Source organism: Halichoerus grypus, chromosome 11, assembly GCF_964656455.1.
Source record: "Halichoerus grypus chromosome 11, mHalGry1.hap1.1, whole genome shotgun sequence".
In the NCBI taxonomy this organism is placed as follows: domain Eukaryota; kingdom Metazoa; phylum Chordata; class Mammalia; order Carnivora; family Phocidae; genus Halichoerus; species Halichoerus grypus.
Genome location: NC_135722.1, coordinates 28,647,739 through 28,662,645, shown reverse-complemented (window position 1 = coordinate 28,662,645; position 14,907 = coordinate 28,647,739). Strand labels below are relative to the sequence as shown.

The following is a 14,907-nucleotide window of genomic DNA, read 5'->3' as shown; positions in this document are numbered from 1 at the left end:
GGCTTTTCTGAGAGCCTTTGGAATCAGTGTGGTTTTCTCTTCCATGGAAAGGCAAGATAGGAGCAGAAAAGTAGAGATGACATCTTGAAAAGGAAGGGAAAGTAGCTCTAAACTTCTGGAAGAACCTTGTCAGAGAGTGGACACACAGGCAGCGATCTTCCTACTTCATCACAAAGTAGGAGAAAAAACATTTTGCATTTAGAAGCTGACATCCAGAAGGGGGCCTGGAACCTTCTATAAAAGCACCTATTAAGAATGTCCGGTGCTGGAACCCTCCCCACATCCAAATGTCTCCTGCTCCAAACCTAGCAGTGTTTCCAAATGCCTCAGCTTATAGCCAATTTCTCAAAAAATTGAAGTAGACTTTAATTCACTTCGGTTTCATAATTAAATGAAAAGTAATGAAAACTTTTAGGGAAGTGGGAACAGGGCATGAAAAGATACTGAGAAACCAAAATAAAAGATGGATGTTCGGTCCTGATGGAGCAGCACAGCCTTGCTGGGGGAGGGTCGGGGGAGGGGACATTATTCTGGGCACAGGGAGTATTTTATCTGCAATTGACAAATCCCAAATCCTCCCAGCTTCTGTTTCTCCCTACTTAAGCCCTGGGTCACAGTATTTATTTACTTAAGTGACAGAGATGAAGGCAGGCTTAACGCTGGCCACCTGTCAGAAGAACAGTGACCTGCCTCTTAAGGGGGTTTCAGCAACCCTCCCTCATCTTTATAAGACAAAAGGGGATTGGGAGAAAATGTAGAGAAAAAATTCACTAATTGAGCTTGAAGGAGAGGGTGACATGGAATGTAAAGACTCCAAGGAAAGAGAGATGCTGAGATCCACGGGTGCCATTTAAAGCAACTCTAAAGAGTACAGACCCCTTCCTCTCCTGAGATTAGAAGGGATTTGCAAAATATGATACCCACACTGAAAAGTCAGGCCCCCTTAGCTGCCTCTCACAAATGCCCTTGGGGTCCTTCATATTCTTATGAAAGAGGTTCATTATAGTTTCCAAGGAATGCAAACCAATACACTTTCTCAGAAATAATGCCACCGGTGCTCTTGAGGGTGAGGAGGCAACAGACAGGTCCTGCCTGGAGAATTTCAAGGCAGCATGGGGACCTTATTTAACAAACTGGATGCCAGGCAGTGATCTCCACAGCACAACTTACGGCCACTTCATCATCATCGACCCCCTTTTACAGCGATGGGAAGTACCCAGCCGAAGGCATCTGAGCCCGTCCGAGGAGGGGCTTGGACTTGAGCAGGCACACTGGCCCCAGGTCTGTGCTCAGACCACTACGGTGCGCTGTGTCTCAAGCAGAGAGGAAGTGGTCCAATCCGAAGGATGCTCCAACAGCTCCCACATGAGGGGTAAGACATGCCCCCAGACCCCCTATCAGTTTTCTATCAGCTCTTGAAGGGCATCAACTTTTCTAGTCCAGAGGCCAGGTGATAAAAAGGGCAGGGCTATGAATTCAGACAGACCTGGTTTTGAACCTTCCATTTTCCTAGGGAAATTTATTTAACTTTTGGAGCCTTGGTTTCCTATCTATAAAGTGGGGCTTCTGTGACCTCTCCCAGGGTTTTGTGAGGATTAGAAACAAAATATGAGACCTGCTCAGCAGAGTGCCTGGTGATGAAAGGATGGAAAGTGCCAATTTGTAAGAGCTATTTCAAATGTTCCTTTGTTAGAAGGCCCAGTGGAGAAAGCTTCAGGCCTTTGGACAGTCACCCTGGCCCTCCTGGAGGCTATTCATACATATGGAATGGTGAACCTGGACCATGAGCCAGTCTACCCTGTAGATTTAGCAGGCTGGGTTGCTTCCTGCCCCCTCACAATGGAAAGCAATTTCAGTAAGTGCTTAGCTTAATTAGTTTGGGTCCAGACGTGCTGTCAAGAGCTGTACATGCACACTTGTCATCATGATCATCCACCTGTCTCTGGAAAGCCTGCTTTTCCAGAAGTCTGAGCTTAGCTCCAGATGAAATTTCCATTCAGTCACCTCTCACTCCAGCTCCCTAGGAAGAGCCCTGAAGTCAACACCTTCTTCTATTGATGTGGCAGATCAGAGGAGGGTTGTTAACTTCCCACAGTACCTCTTTTGGCCCATCATGGCTACTATGGTCATGGGCCACCTCTGCTTGGGAAGCTCAAGCATCTGCTAGGCGAGCTCAGACCAAAGTGTCCACCACACACTCTGGGTGGCAGCCAAGACGCTTAATCAATATTAACAACTAAGATGGTTACACGTGAGTCTGAGCTGGACTTCTGGCCTAAAACATTCTCTCTACCCAGTGGGTACTGAAATCAAGGATTCTTTTCATCAGTTACACCAAAAGAGTCCACGAGAGAAGGAGGAAAGGAAAATCTGCCAGAATACAATCCAAGGGGCCCTGGAATGTAGACTTCTGGGCTACACTGCAGTTTCAAGATCATGCTGTTTTTCTTCAACGGCTGTTCCAGAGAATATAAAAAAGACATTACTCAGTTTACCACACCCCACCGCCGCCTGTTGAGTGCTGGCTGCCATAACATTTTAGTGATGGACATAAAGAAAGAACAGCAAGGGGGTGACAGTGACCGCTCCTGGGGACAAATGACACTGAGTAGTGGTTACTCTCTTACCCACTGGTTCACCCTCTCACCACCAAGCACACAGCCACGATAGCATCTTCAGCCTCCACTGCACGGTGACCCTTCCTATAGAAATTACAATGGCCAAGACGAAATATTCACCCTCTGAAACCCACGGCAAGATAGATGACAGTGTGATGGAAGGAAAGAGTAGACTGAGTGCCTTATCGATCTACCTGCCAGCCTGTGAATGGTGGGTAATAAAAATTTATTGAAAATCAGGAAAAAAAATCACTTATTCTAATTCTTCTGGAAGGCAGTACTAATGTTGCATATGAATAAATACCCGCTCCTTCCCCAGGACTAAAACCACCATCCTACCAGCCAACCCTCCAAACAGGACAGATTTAAAAATCTTGCAATTTTATTTGCATATAAAGGCCGCTAGATATAGAATATCACAATAAATTTAAAAGAAACAACTGCTTTCCTAAATTTCATTAACAAGATAACATAAAATAGAATAAAGCTCAACAGCATTTACAATGGGAAAACAGAAATGACTATTAGCGACAATATTTTGTGCTAGCGAAGATTGCATCGACACACAGTGCAAAATGGGGGGAGGGAGAGGAAGTAAGAAGACAATTCAGGGTATTTAAATATAAAGGACGACTAAGCCTCATTTTAGTTACCTTCCATTGCATCCACTTAAGTCTGTACATGCCTGTAATTGTACCTAGACTTAACTCAAGCTCTTTGAGACCTTGAGTTCTGAGAAAATGTGTCAGCCCCTTCGGACTTCTGATGCCCTGCTATAAAGCATTCCTTCGCAGTTGTCCTTGGCAATATTAAACTCCTAACTTAGCCATAATACACAAAAAATATTTATATATATATAAACCCATACTGAAAAGGAGTCTGCGCACTCAATTGTTCTTTTAACTGCATGAAATACCTGCTCTTGACAGATTCCATTTCCATATTTTTAAAGCTAAAATAATTTAAAAGAAACAAACAATGAGACCTTGTATAACCACAATATGGATCTCACTAGCTAAGCCATCCTTTGAACGAGGGCCATTTTCTTCCCTGGACGCAGCTTTCTTTATAGTGAGAGTGTGAAGAGAAGTCTTTTCCACGCCTACTTTTGCTGAAAAGATTGCTATAAATCCAGGCCAAGTCTGCAAAAAAGAAGGGTTACCAAGAAAACAACAACAACAAAACATCAAAAAATAAAATACTTCAAACAATACTCTTAAACAGTTGTGCAAATCTGGGTGGTTTTTAAAACACTACCTACCTGTTTCTCTCTTTTTTTTTTTTTCCTTTTTCTTCCAGCTTAAAGCATATTAAAATAAGACTTTCATCACCTTTTAAAAAGAAAGCTTGGCTGTCCTTTGGCGAATACTAACAATTTACAATGGCGTGGCCTTTGAGAAAACGGAAGTCATTTTACAAATTCACAATGCTCCTTTCATTCCGAATGGACGCCCCATTAAAAAAAAAATAATAATAAAGAAGAAGCACAACCTCTAGCGACATTTGTGTTCCAGTAATTTACAAAAAGAACTCACAGGATTTGGAAATAAACAAGTAAGAGAATGTAAGTTTGTAATTAGAAAAATGGCAGTTTATAGACCTTCCCTCACATTCCAATTGGGCTTTTAGAGCTTCAGGAACCCTGTGGGTTTGGAAGGTCAAATATAATTGGAGGGTTGGTCGGCTGAAAGCTGACTGTACACGTTGAGGCATTGATGTACGTTGTATAACCGTCGGTCATAATGCCGTAACCTGTGGAGACAGAGTGTCATGCTTACTGCAATATATACAAATGACAGTGACTCAGTGCTGAGCTGTCAGGCAAGGAAAACTAAAAAAATCTTTGCCAGTGGGCAGTGAGATGAGATTCAATGAAGCCTCCCCAGATGATAACAGCTTTCAGAAGCTGCCTTCCAATTACATTCTGTTTTCTTTAAAGGGAGAATCCTCTACTTCAAAGAAAAGTGATTCCTTTTTTCCTTATTTAAGCATTAGATTTTTCAGGGAAAGACTGTGATTTCTTTACTAGTGAGAATAAAGAAAAAACATTTTTTCCCTCTTTTTAAAATATGATTTTCATTTCAAAGCCCTGCATTAATTACTGAGTTCTAGGAACAGAAAGAGTAACGTAAGAGACTCCTCAGGGTACCCACATCCAAACCCCAGATGGGCTTTGGGACAGGTGAGGAGGGAAAGAGCACTGCATTGGGATTCAGGAGGGGTGGATGCTCAGGTTCCTTATCTATGAGATAATCTCTAAACTGCCTCAATGAAAGTTAACAATATGTGATCTTATCTCCCTCCAATTGTGTGGCGTTGGTGCTGAGTTCCCTTTCATTCAAATAAGTCAAGTAATCAAATATCCAAGTGATTTGCAGAGACCCCGCCACAGGATCGAGCAAAAACACTTCCCACATGGCAGTATATAAATCTCTTGTGACCTATTGGAAGGAAGCTAAGGAAGTTTTTCTGGGTCTTTCGTATGTATGTCCCTTTTATAATTTTTAATTTGTTGAAATTTTTAACATGTTTGCAAGTTTGCACATTTCCCTGGATACCTTATATCTACCTTAGAGTCTCTGCATTGAAGTTTGTAATTCTGTGTTGGTCTCAGGCTCTTATGGAATAGAAAAATATGCACGTGAAAAATTAAATTACCAGGACTTACAGAAATAACTGAGGTTTTTTTTCCTCTTTCCATTTGCTAAAATTTGTCCAAGTAAGCCTGTGGAGAGCTTAATGAGGGTCAATGGAAAAATCTCTTAAGAAAAGAAAAGAGGCATTTAAAATGTGCACTGTTTAGTTCTGGGGTCATAAAGTCTTGTTATCTCTCTCCATCAAGAGGTTGGTATTTGCCCTCTCTCTGCCCTCTTCAGCTGTCTTAAGTGAATAAAAGTGAGACAAGTTTATTTGAATATGATCTCCTGCCTTTTAAGCAAGTTTATTATTTTGGGACATCAGTGGAATTCCCCAATTGTCTGGCTAGTTTAAAGCTAATTAATGATTAAAAAAACAAAAAACAAAAAACACGGATGAAATACAAACTCATAGGCATGCTGCAGGAATTCAAGCCTGATAACCGTCCCCAGAAATGCCAGTTAGACATGAGCTCCCATCCCCCATCCCCCCGCCAATCCTGGATCATGCCTTAGAGAAATGCCCCCTTTTCTGGGACTACAGCTCAAAGTCAGGGTAGGATGATGCCCACTCTTGGGAAGCTGCACCCCTGCATTCCATGTGCTCGGCTGGTGCCTGCACTTGGAGCACGATGAATTTTCTTAGGCACCAGTAGGATGATTTTCAATGCATATGCTTTTAATTCCATGCCTAACCCGGAAGCCAATGGATTTGTGGGCTTTGAAAAACACACTTCATTTTTTTGCTTCATCAGACACATAGGCCTAAACAACTCGCCTGCAGATTCCTAAACAACTCCAGAGGACAAGCTGAAAGCAGAAGCTGGAGAAAATACGGCAGCTGCCTATCTAAAGGCACCCCCAGCACACAAACCTTCGGAACCAGGAGAGACCAGCAGGGCCAGAAAAGCGAAGACCTGCTGAAAGACAGCTTTGTAGCTGTCTAAAAACCCTAGCTTAAAAAGGAAGGAAAAACAAAACCTAGAACCGTAAAGTTTCTGGGAGGCTTTCAGGTTCTGTGAACTTGACTCCAGCTTACCATGAAAGGCAGAACTAGAGGCAACTGGACCAGTTCCCATTAAGGCGAGATTTAATCATTCTGTTTAGCCTCAGCCTGACCTAAGAACGCCGATAATTTCTGAGAAGTCTGAAATGGTTTTCTGAGGTTAGTAAGGAAATAACTACCTGCAAATGTGCAGTTCCTGCCACTTCTGTTCTGTAACTTTCACTGCGTGTCCCAAGTTATTTGCTTCAGAGAATGCCTTGTCTTCCTGGGTCTTCATATGCGTTCCATATGAAACAGTATTTACAGGTAGAAAGAGGTCATGGAAGTTATTTAGTCTAATATCTAGGCCATTTCTTCTAACTATCTTAAAGAAAAAAAAAATTGTCCTTTTTGACCTCAGGGCTCCTCTACAGTGGTGGTTAGCAAACGTTCCTCGTCAGAGCCCTGAGATTCCAGAAGTTGCCTGGAGGAGTGCTGGGTTTTCCGGAAGGTGAACCAGACCTGGTTCTTTCTCTCCACTCTGCTTAAAAGAGAGCAGCTCCATATAAAATCTGTATCAGCTTTTCAGGCAGGTGTTTCTCCTAATCCTTCATCTTATATAAGGGTTCTACCACTGGTAAAAGTTGCTCCAGTCATTCCCAGGGTAGCCAAGGTCCCCATTCTGGAATGAGATCATGGCTAATGACACATCTGGTGAACTCCTTTCGTCTGGTCTTACCTTCATGGATTCCACCAAATACATGGAGTTTGGGTCGAACTCGCCTCTGGACCGTGTTTAAAAGCTCCACGCAGCCCACTCTTTGAAGCTCCTTTGGAACCCAGTCTCGAAAGCCTACGGGCAAAATGCAATCAATACTCTTAATTTTCCTTCTTCAGGTAAGGTTTCATTTAGACTTTCAGGAAGCCATAACTCACAGAAGGTTTATTACATTATCTGTAATCCTAGCCTCTCCATTAAAGCTCACAATGGCTTTTAAGTAACTTTTCACTTGTCACTTTGTCTTCTTTAGGTTCTTGAAAAAAAATTTTTTTTTTTTTGGTTTCCATTTTTTTTTTTCCTTCCTGTTAATTAACATTTTTTTTTTTTCCTGTATGGGATTTGATTTATGCAGCCCCGGTTTCAAATCTTCATGGGCCTAATGACATTTATTCCCGGCAGTCCCGCAATATCTCTTTCTTTGAATATTCAGCTACTTTCTCCTTTTTTATTACATCTTTCTTATAGCAGTTTACTTCTAAGATGGCTCAGAGAAGACAGGCTTAGGAGAGGCTGTCCGTAAACTGGCCACCAGATACCTGGCTCTCCTTAGGTACATCAACTCTTAACCTTTGGTGGTTCCTGCTGACCAAAGCTTGGAACTGTCAAGCTCCTCCTGCAGTCTCATCTCTAGCAATAGGCAACAACGTGACCTCGTGGTGGCATCCCGTAAGCTGGGGCTAATTGACTACCTTTAAAGTAAAAGCCACTTACTTCTATGCTTAACGCAGAAAATCCATAAAGACTGACATCAATTATAGCACAAGTCAGGTATCTGAATGATTATGGTCAGAAATGGAACCCATATGCCTCAGCAGGATGGGTGTAAAGAAGGCAGGTGGGACTAACAGCTAAATTGCCATCAGTGGGAATCCATACCAGAGCTCCATTAGGTGATTTCTACTATTTAGAAATGATCGGGCAGAAAGCGACAGACAAGCTTATTCCACTTTGGCAAAACTGTAGAAACGAAAACAGAGCATCTCTGTAAAAATATGTTACCTGGGATGTGGGAGGGGGAGTGGTTGGAAAGAACATCAGATGAAAAAGGGGGGCCCTATAAAAATTCAACCAGGGGTTTCAAAACTCTGTTAATTAAAGGAAAAAATCCTTAATCCACAGTGATCGGCATATTCCCTCATGAATGTGTTCTTCTCAAAGGGGGAAAATATCTTACTCATATACGATCAACCTGAGAAGGCATCCTGCTTCTACCATAATAGTAAAGTCTTATAGAGAGATGGCTTTCCTTCTCAGCAGGACAGAATTCAAGGCCAATCTCCATCCCACACCCCAATCCAGCATTTTCACAAGAACCCCGATAATGCACTGATTAAGGTTCAACTTCACCGTGCCTGACCTTTTATTTTGGAACTCCTTGATGAAGAACTCACTTTGCTATATGCACAGCCACTCTCTGGATTACTCCATGTTTGCTACAAAGAGAGGGACGGTAGCCTCCCTATGGAAAGTTCCTGGGATGTCTGAATTCTTCGGAGGCTAGAATTCAGACTTATTACTACTGTCACTGGCTTCTGTACCAAAATTAATGGCTTGATGAAACTGTGAATCAATTGTTCTGTTCAAAGTTGTGTTCCAAATAACACTTGAGTCATGTAGATGTTTCTGTGCTGAGAATATCCAAGTCTTATTTACAATAAACAGCCTAAGGGGAATCATGTCTGTACCCAGGAGGCTGCTCAGGCCAAGGATCAAGTTGGCTGGGATGCTCTCTCTGTAGGTCTCGCTGGGCAACTCACGCTGATCAGAATATTTAGCTAGCAATTCAGGAGTTAGTCTCTAATGACTGCAAAATAGGGAAATTAATTAATTACGGATGATACATGTTGTTAGTAAGTATAATCTTTTAAAACATGGGATGGGACAGGATGGAATAGGGAAAAAAGCATGGGGATGGTGATTCCGAAATACTGAAAAAGTCAGGAATTGCTAGATCTTGTGCAAATCTGGACAATTTCCCTATCTGCAACAAGGTTGGCTCCTCTTCTCTTGCTTCTCCCTATCGTTAAAATGTACCACCATAACTCATGCCTTGGTCCTCCCTTCGGCTGTTTCTATGTGAAACGCAGAGCACTGCCTTGGTAAGGGAAAGAAAGCAGTCCTAAGTGGGTTGGAGGAAATAATATTTACAAGGATTAAATTCACAGTAGGGGACATGTGTTAGATTTTTTTATTTTTCAGGCTGACAGAGGAGGGAAGTGATATGGACAACAACCCCAAACCACGGGGAAAAATTGTGAGAATAATTTATTTTGTATTAAGTGTTTTCTTCCTTTTTCCAAACCAAACTTTGCTAGTACTGTACATTTGGACATTTAGTAGGAGCGCAGATTTCATGTTATGTGTTTTTTATCACAATTGAAGAAAAAGAAAACTCTCCTACAGAAAGTGAAGTATCTGAATGTCCTGAGGACACCTTTGTTGGACAGGAAGGGTCCTGGCGTAATAGATACCAGACAGATGGGGACCAAGGTGATAGGAGCATTTGAAAAATGTTCTGTGGCTAAGCCAAAGAGATAACAAGTTCTTGAATAATTAAAAGATAATTATGTAAGTCAAAGAATCATCTTCTGGACCATAATCTGCGTAACTAAAGATGGCTTTGAAGCACACTGGTGGGTGATCTAAACTGGGTGTAGGTTCAAAGATTCTGTAGGATGAGTATCTTTAAGTAACTTTCAACATAAATCCTTACTTAACACCTTAGCTTTAAAAAAAAAAAAAGGATTCTTTGCTCCTATAATCAGCTCAAGTGTTAAACTTTTAAAGATTTCCTAGGAAATCTTTATGGAAAAGGAAAATGAGCTACTTTACCTTATCTTTGGGGGGAGGAGAGAGAGAGAAAGAGAAGGGGGGCAGAGGGAGAGGGAGAGAGAATCTCAAGCAGACTCCATGCTGAGCACGGAGCCCAATGGGGGGCTCAATCCCACTACCCGAGCCAAAACCAAGAGCCAAATGCTTAACCAACTGTGCCACCCAAACACCCCAAATGAGCTACTTTAAACAAAAGTTTCCATCATTTCATTCCTTCGCAAGCCCGCTGGTTGGGAGGTCTATGTCTATGTCTTCCTTCCATTCCCCACTCCACCTCCCTCACCCCTAAGTGAGTACAGTTCTTAAAATAAATGATCAAGCTCAAAAGACTGTGGTACTCCATACTCATTTGATTTTCCCTGACTCAACTAAATAAAAAAATTTAATTTCAAGAACACCTGTAAGCCCAGCAGAACTGCTGAGTTTAATTATCATACTGGTTTCTTTTAAAGACATTGACTTTTCTTTTTGTGTTCACTTTTTATTTTTTGAAGGAAAACGATTATATCCCTGAAGCATTTATTATGTTTTATTATTATGAAAAAAGGCATCTCTTATGACAAAAGGACAACCTTTGCTTCACTTACCTAGAGGAGGTCCGTGGGTCATGAGTATGTCAATGCCCTCAGGGATGAGGTTCCACTTGTCCAGCAGAGACTGACCTCTGGGCAGGTTAAAGCCCCATCCATTAAACCACGGGGTCCTTTGGGGGAGATAATGCACACGGTATCAGGCCAGCAGAGCCGCGTTTCTGCTCTACAATATTTCTCTCTCGCACATTCCCCGCACGGTTTGCATTGCTCTCTTTTCTCTTTTTGATGGTTGGCCCTGGCAGCAGGATGCTTTTTTGTTGACTGCTTCAAAACCAGGGCATTTGAAAGCAAGTGTGGAGCCGGCGAATTGTTCAACCAGAAAGGGGCACAAGAGTCTTTACAGTGGAGACTTTCCCAGCAGACCTCTATCAAAATTTTAACAATGCTTTGTCTTCTCCCCTAAATCTCCATGCTTCCTAAGATGCCTAGTCCCAATCCAAAGCATTTCCACCCTTCCTGCAGTATCTCAGAGATCAGAAATTCCATCAGTACTCCTTCCTCCCCATCACTGTGACACTGCTTCCCCAGAAGGATTCTTACTAGCCTCCCTGGCGAAAAGGCAAGTGCTCTGAAGGCACAGCGTGAACCGCTGTACAGGGAGATGTTCTGAACAGCCTGGACTGGGAACGCTGAAAAAATATAGGGGCTCTGACAGGTGAGAGGGGGGACAGGGAACAAAGAGCAAATGTGGGCTTTTCCTCCTGTCATTAAAAGGAAAATCGGGGGGGGGGGGTCATTCTGGAATCCGCTCTCCTGGCAGGGAAGGTAAGCAGTCTACCCTCTTGGAAACTTCTGCTTCACGAATGAGTTTCTGAGACTGACTGCTTCATGCAGAAGTGAATGGGGTTTTGGTCCATCCTGTGAGCACCTCTAATTGGAGCTGAACATGCGTCTACCATTTATAATAACATGAGAATAACCAATTTTTCTCTACAAATACTACTGGCTAAATCACATCAGAGCAAAGCAGTTCCCAGTGCTGTCCTACTCCCGAACATCTAGCTATAACCTTTATTTTCCGAAAATGACTCTTTCCCCTTCTGTAGGAAAACTCCAATTTGCTAGTGCATACATGCAAAAGACAAGCTGGTCAATTTTCTGGCTAAGCTGAACTTTCCATGCCTACTGAGAGGTGACCCCGTGTCCAAGGCAACCTGGTCAATCACAGCTAACCAAATGAGGTCACTCTTATTTAAAGCCAGTCATGGGCCAGACTATCAGACCCTGTCAAGACTCAGAACTCAGAATGGTGGGGGGTATGTATAGGTAAGGACAGGGTGAAAGGAGGCCAACTGAAAACCATGTGAAAATCCATCTCACAAATGAGAACCTCAGTTCCCACTGAGGCGCTTGAAAGAAAGTTCCAGAGATAACAGACTGTGTGGCCCCAGCTAAAAAAGTGAAACCAAGAAAGTATCTGACCTGGTTCCTAGAATTATTGTCCAAGTTCCTAAGCCATCCTCAGGGGCTTACTTATAATACCAATAATAACTTTCAAAGCTATTAATTGTTGAGGGCTTACTCTGTTTGGTCAAGGAACTATTCTAAACACTTTGTTTGTATTAACACATTCAAATTTCACAACGAGCTCATGAGGTAGCTACTATTATTAACTCCATTTTACAGATGAGGAAACCGAGGCACAGAGCGTTCAAGTAAACACAACCAATAAACTGGACATGAACCCCAACAATCTGATTCCAAAACCCATACTCTTAGCCATCACACAACTCCTCTTCTGACATGGTACTTGAATTAACTTCCTACCTGCTCTGGGTGAGCCCGTACTCTTTTAAGTTTGAGTGTCTTGTTGCTTGAAGCCAAATGAGCTCTGAACTGGGATCAGGTGCATGGTTCTGAAATCCAGCAATGAGATGGGGAGTGGACACCCATGGTTTCTGCCTGCCCAGCTCTTTCACCCTTCTTTTGGTAATGGCATCTGAATTTTCTTTGGAGAACCTCTCCCTCCCCCTCTCAGTACATGTGCTGTGCTAAGGCTGACTCATCGCTGCTCTAGGATCTCTCTGAACAGAGACTGGTCTAGGGATGTACATATGACCAAGCTGGGAGTCATCCTCAGGCTTTTGCTGGTGCTACTGAAAAAGAGCCCATGGGTTCTTCTCTGGGATCCTGGGATCCTTGTGTAGGCTTGGAATTGCCTGGGAGCTTTGTCTCAGCCACCATGCTGACAGCCTGTGCTTGAGGGTCAAACCATTACAAAAAAAAAAAAAAGGAAGAAAAAAAGAAAAAAGCCAAGCAAAGAAACAAGTGTACCCAGAGGATCTTGTTGGACATATGGATCCAGCTGTGCCTAAAGCCAATCACACATTTCCTTCCAAGTATATAAGCTAATAAAATATTTTTCTTTTTATTAACTTGAGTTAGGTTCTGTTTCCACAAGTGAAAGAGTCCTAATACATAAAACTGTTGTATTTAGGTTAAAAATGACCTCTGTACTTACGGGAGGCAACAATGTCTGCACCCACTCCCACCCCAAAGATGTCCATGTCCTGATCCCCGGAACCTGTGAATATATTACCCTACCTGGCAAAAGGAATTAAGGATGCTGATGATGGAGTTCGGGAGCTCATCATGCTGACCTTAAAACAGGGGAGATTATCCTGGATTATCTAGGGGGTAATCACATGGGCCACCCAAGGCGGAGGAGGGAGGCAGAAGAGGAGAATGGAGTGATGTCATGTAAGAAGGACTCAACCTGCTGTTGCTGGGCTCTGCATGTGAAGGAGGAGGAACAGAAGCCAAGGGACGTGGGCAGCCTCCAGAAGCTGGAAAAGTTAAGGAAAGAAAAGGAATTCTCCCACAGAGCCCCCAGGGAAAACAAACAAACAAACAAACAGAGCCCCGCTGACATCCAGAGTTTAGCCTAGTGAAACCCATGTCAGGCTTCTGACCAGCCAACTGGAAGACCATAAATAGGTTCACTAAACTTGGGGTGATTTGTTACAGCAATGAACAGGACACTAATACAGTCCCTAACAGGTCTGAGCCGGCTGGCTCTACCCTCCAGGAGCTGTAAGTGGCGCCGGGTCTCACGAAGCACATGTGCAATCAATCAGCACAGATCTTGGCAGCCACACTGCTTTGCTCAGCTAAACGCTGTGCTCTGGGTTTCCTCGGAGGAAAAGGCAGTGCTTGCTTTCTTATCCCGGGCTGCTAGGGAGGCACAGACATCACAGGCCTGGGGGTAATGCCAGGTGGGCCCTGTCAGGGCTCAATTAGTCCATCTTGCTTGCGTTTATCTTCTAGGACTTCCTATCTTCAGGTTCTTAAACATTTTCATTAGAGTCTGAAAGAGACCTTTCCCAGTTTGGGATGCCCATCCTTCCCGTTCATTTTACCGTGACCCCTTTCCACGATCTGTCTTAAAAGTAAAAAGAAAAAAAAAATGCAAGTTCAAAACCCAGTGAAAACTCAGTGAGCATTTTGGCATGAGAGAGAGAAAAATAAGCAAAAACATCTGTTTTCCTAGATTTTGAAAACAAGCTTCTGGGCCTATGGTTTCTGTCTGAATGGCAAATAAAGAAGGCTTGAAAGAGTCCCAAGCACACCCAAGTAGTTGGTACAATGAGTAGTTGGTACTCTGATTTCGCTGCTAGAGTCTGTCTGTGGGCAGTCAGCCTCTGGACCCCCAGGTCATCCCAGGGGATTCCAAAGTCAAAGGAACAAGACTTCAATTTTCAGTCTTTCTAATTTTCTCTCACAGGGTCTTCTCGGGAAGCCCACAGCCCTAGTACCCCAGGAAGTGCTCAGTTTTGTAAGTGCTTTGCAAGAACAAGACAAACCCATTGTCTTTGGAGACCCCAAATTTCATTTGGTTAATGTTAAGCTTGTGACAAAATCCAGAAGTTTCCAAGTTAAGGGTAAACTTTAAAAATATCTGGCTTTCATTTTGACTCAAACCTGTATGTATGTGTATGAGACTGAGACAGAATTTAAATTATAAGAAAAGGAACATTTATCAAGGCCCTGATATGCTTTACACAGAGGTTTTACATAGACTATTAAACTTAATTACTCATAACAATCCTTGAATTATTATTAACAATCCTTGAATACTGCCAGCTCTATTTTTAGATAAAAAGGCTGAAGATCAGTGATCTCCAGTAACTTGTCAATATTCCCAGGATTGGTTAAGTAGTGGAGCCCGGATTCCAACACGGATCTGCTGGCTCCAAAGCCTCTGTTTTTCCCTTGCACAAGGCTGAACTAAAACCTGCTAGACCAATGATGGTTTTGACTCTCCCACTTACAGAGTAAAAACAGGGCTGCTCCATACAGTCTCTTAGGCTGTGCGCTGTACGACCTCAGGGGGTGCCGTGGTACTGTGTGATCGAAGTGGCTCTTAGTAAAAATGGAGTGTGACTTCAACGATGTTATTATGGCTTTTATGGGATAATTTCTCTTCCTTTAGATCCTCCAGATAAGGCCTTTTCCACAAGAC

General features: G+C 42.8%; 1 protein-coding gene across 9 annotated transcripts in view; it reads right to left on the bottom strand.

The window, feature by feature from the left end:
* Positions 1-2,982: 2,982 nt before the first annotated feature.
* MPPED2 (metallophosphoesterase domain containing 2) overlaps positions 2,983-14,907 on the bottom strand; it is a 170,516-nt gene continuing 158,591 nt past the window's right edge. For 8 of the 9 annotated variants that reach the window (XM_078058272.1, XM_078058269.1, XM_078058273.1 and 5 more), the window contains exons 5-7: positions 10,440-10,555; positions 6,979-7,092; positions 3,849-4,370 (exon numbers count right to left, since the gene is read on the bottom strand). In XM_078058272.1, coding sequence (XP_077914398.1) covers positions 4,252-4,370; positions 6,979-7,092; positions 10,440-10,555 — 349 coding nt within the window. In that variant the 3' untranslated portion in view covers positions 3,849-4,251. Of the gene's footprint in view, positions 3,761-3,848; positions 4,371-6,978; positions 7,093-10,439; positions 10,556-14,907 lie in introns of those variants that run through there. The other variant, XR_013442382.1, reaches the window with a different exon arrangement.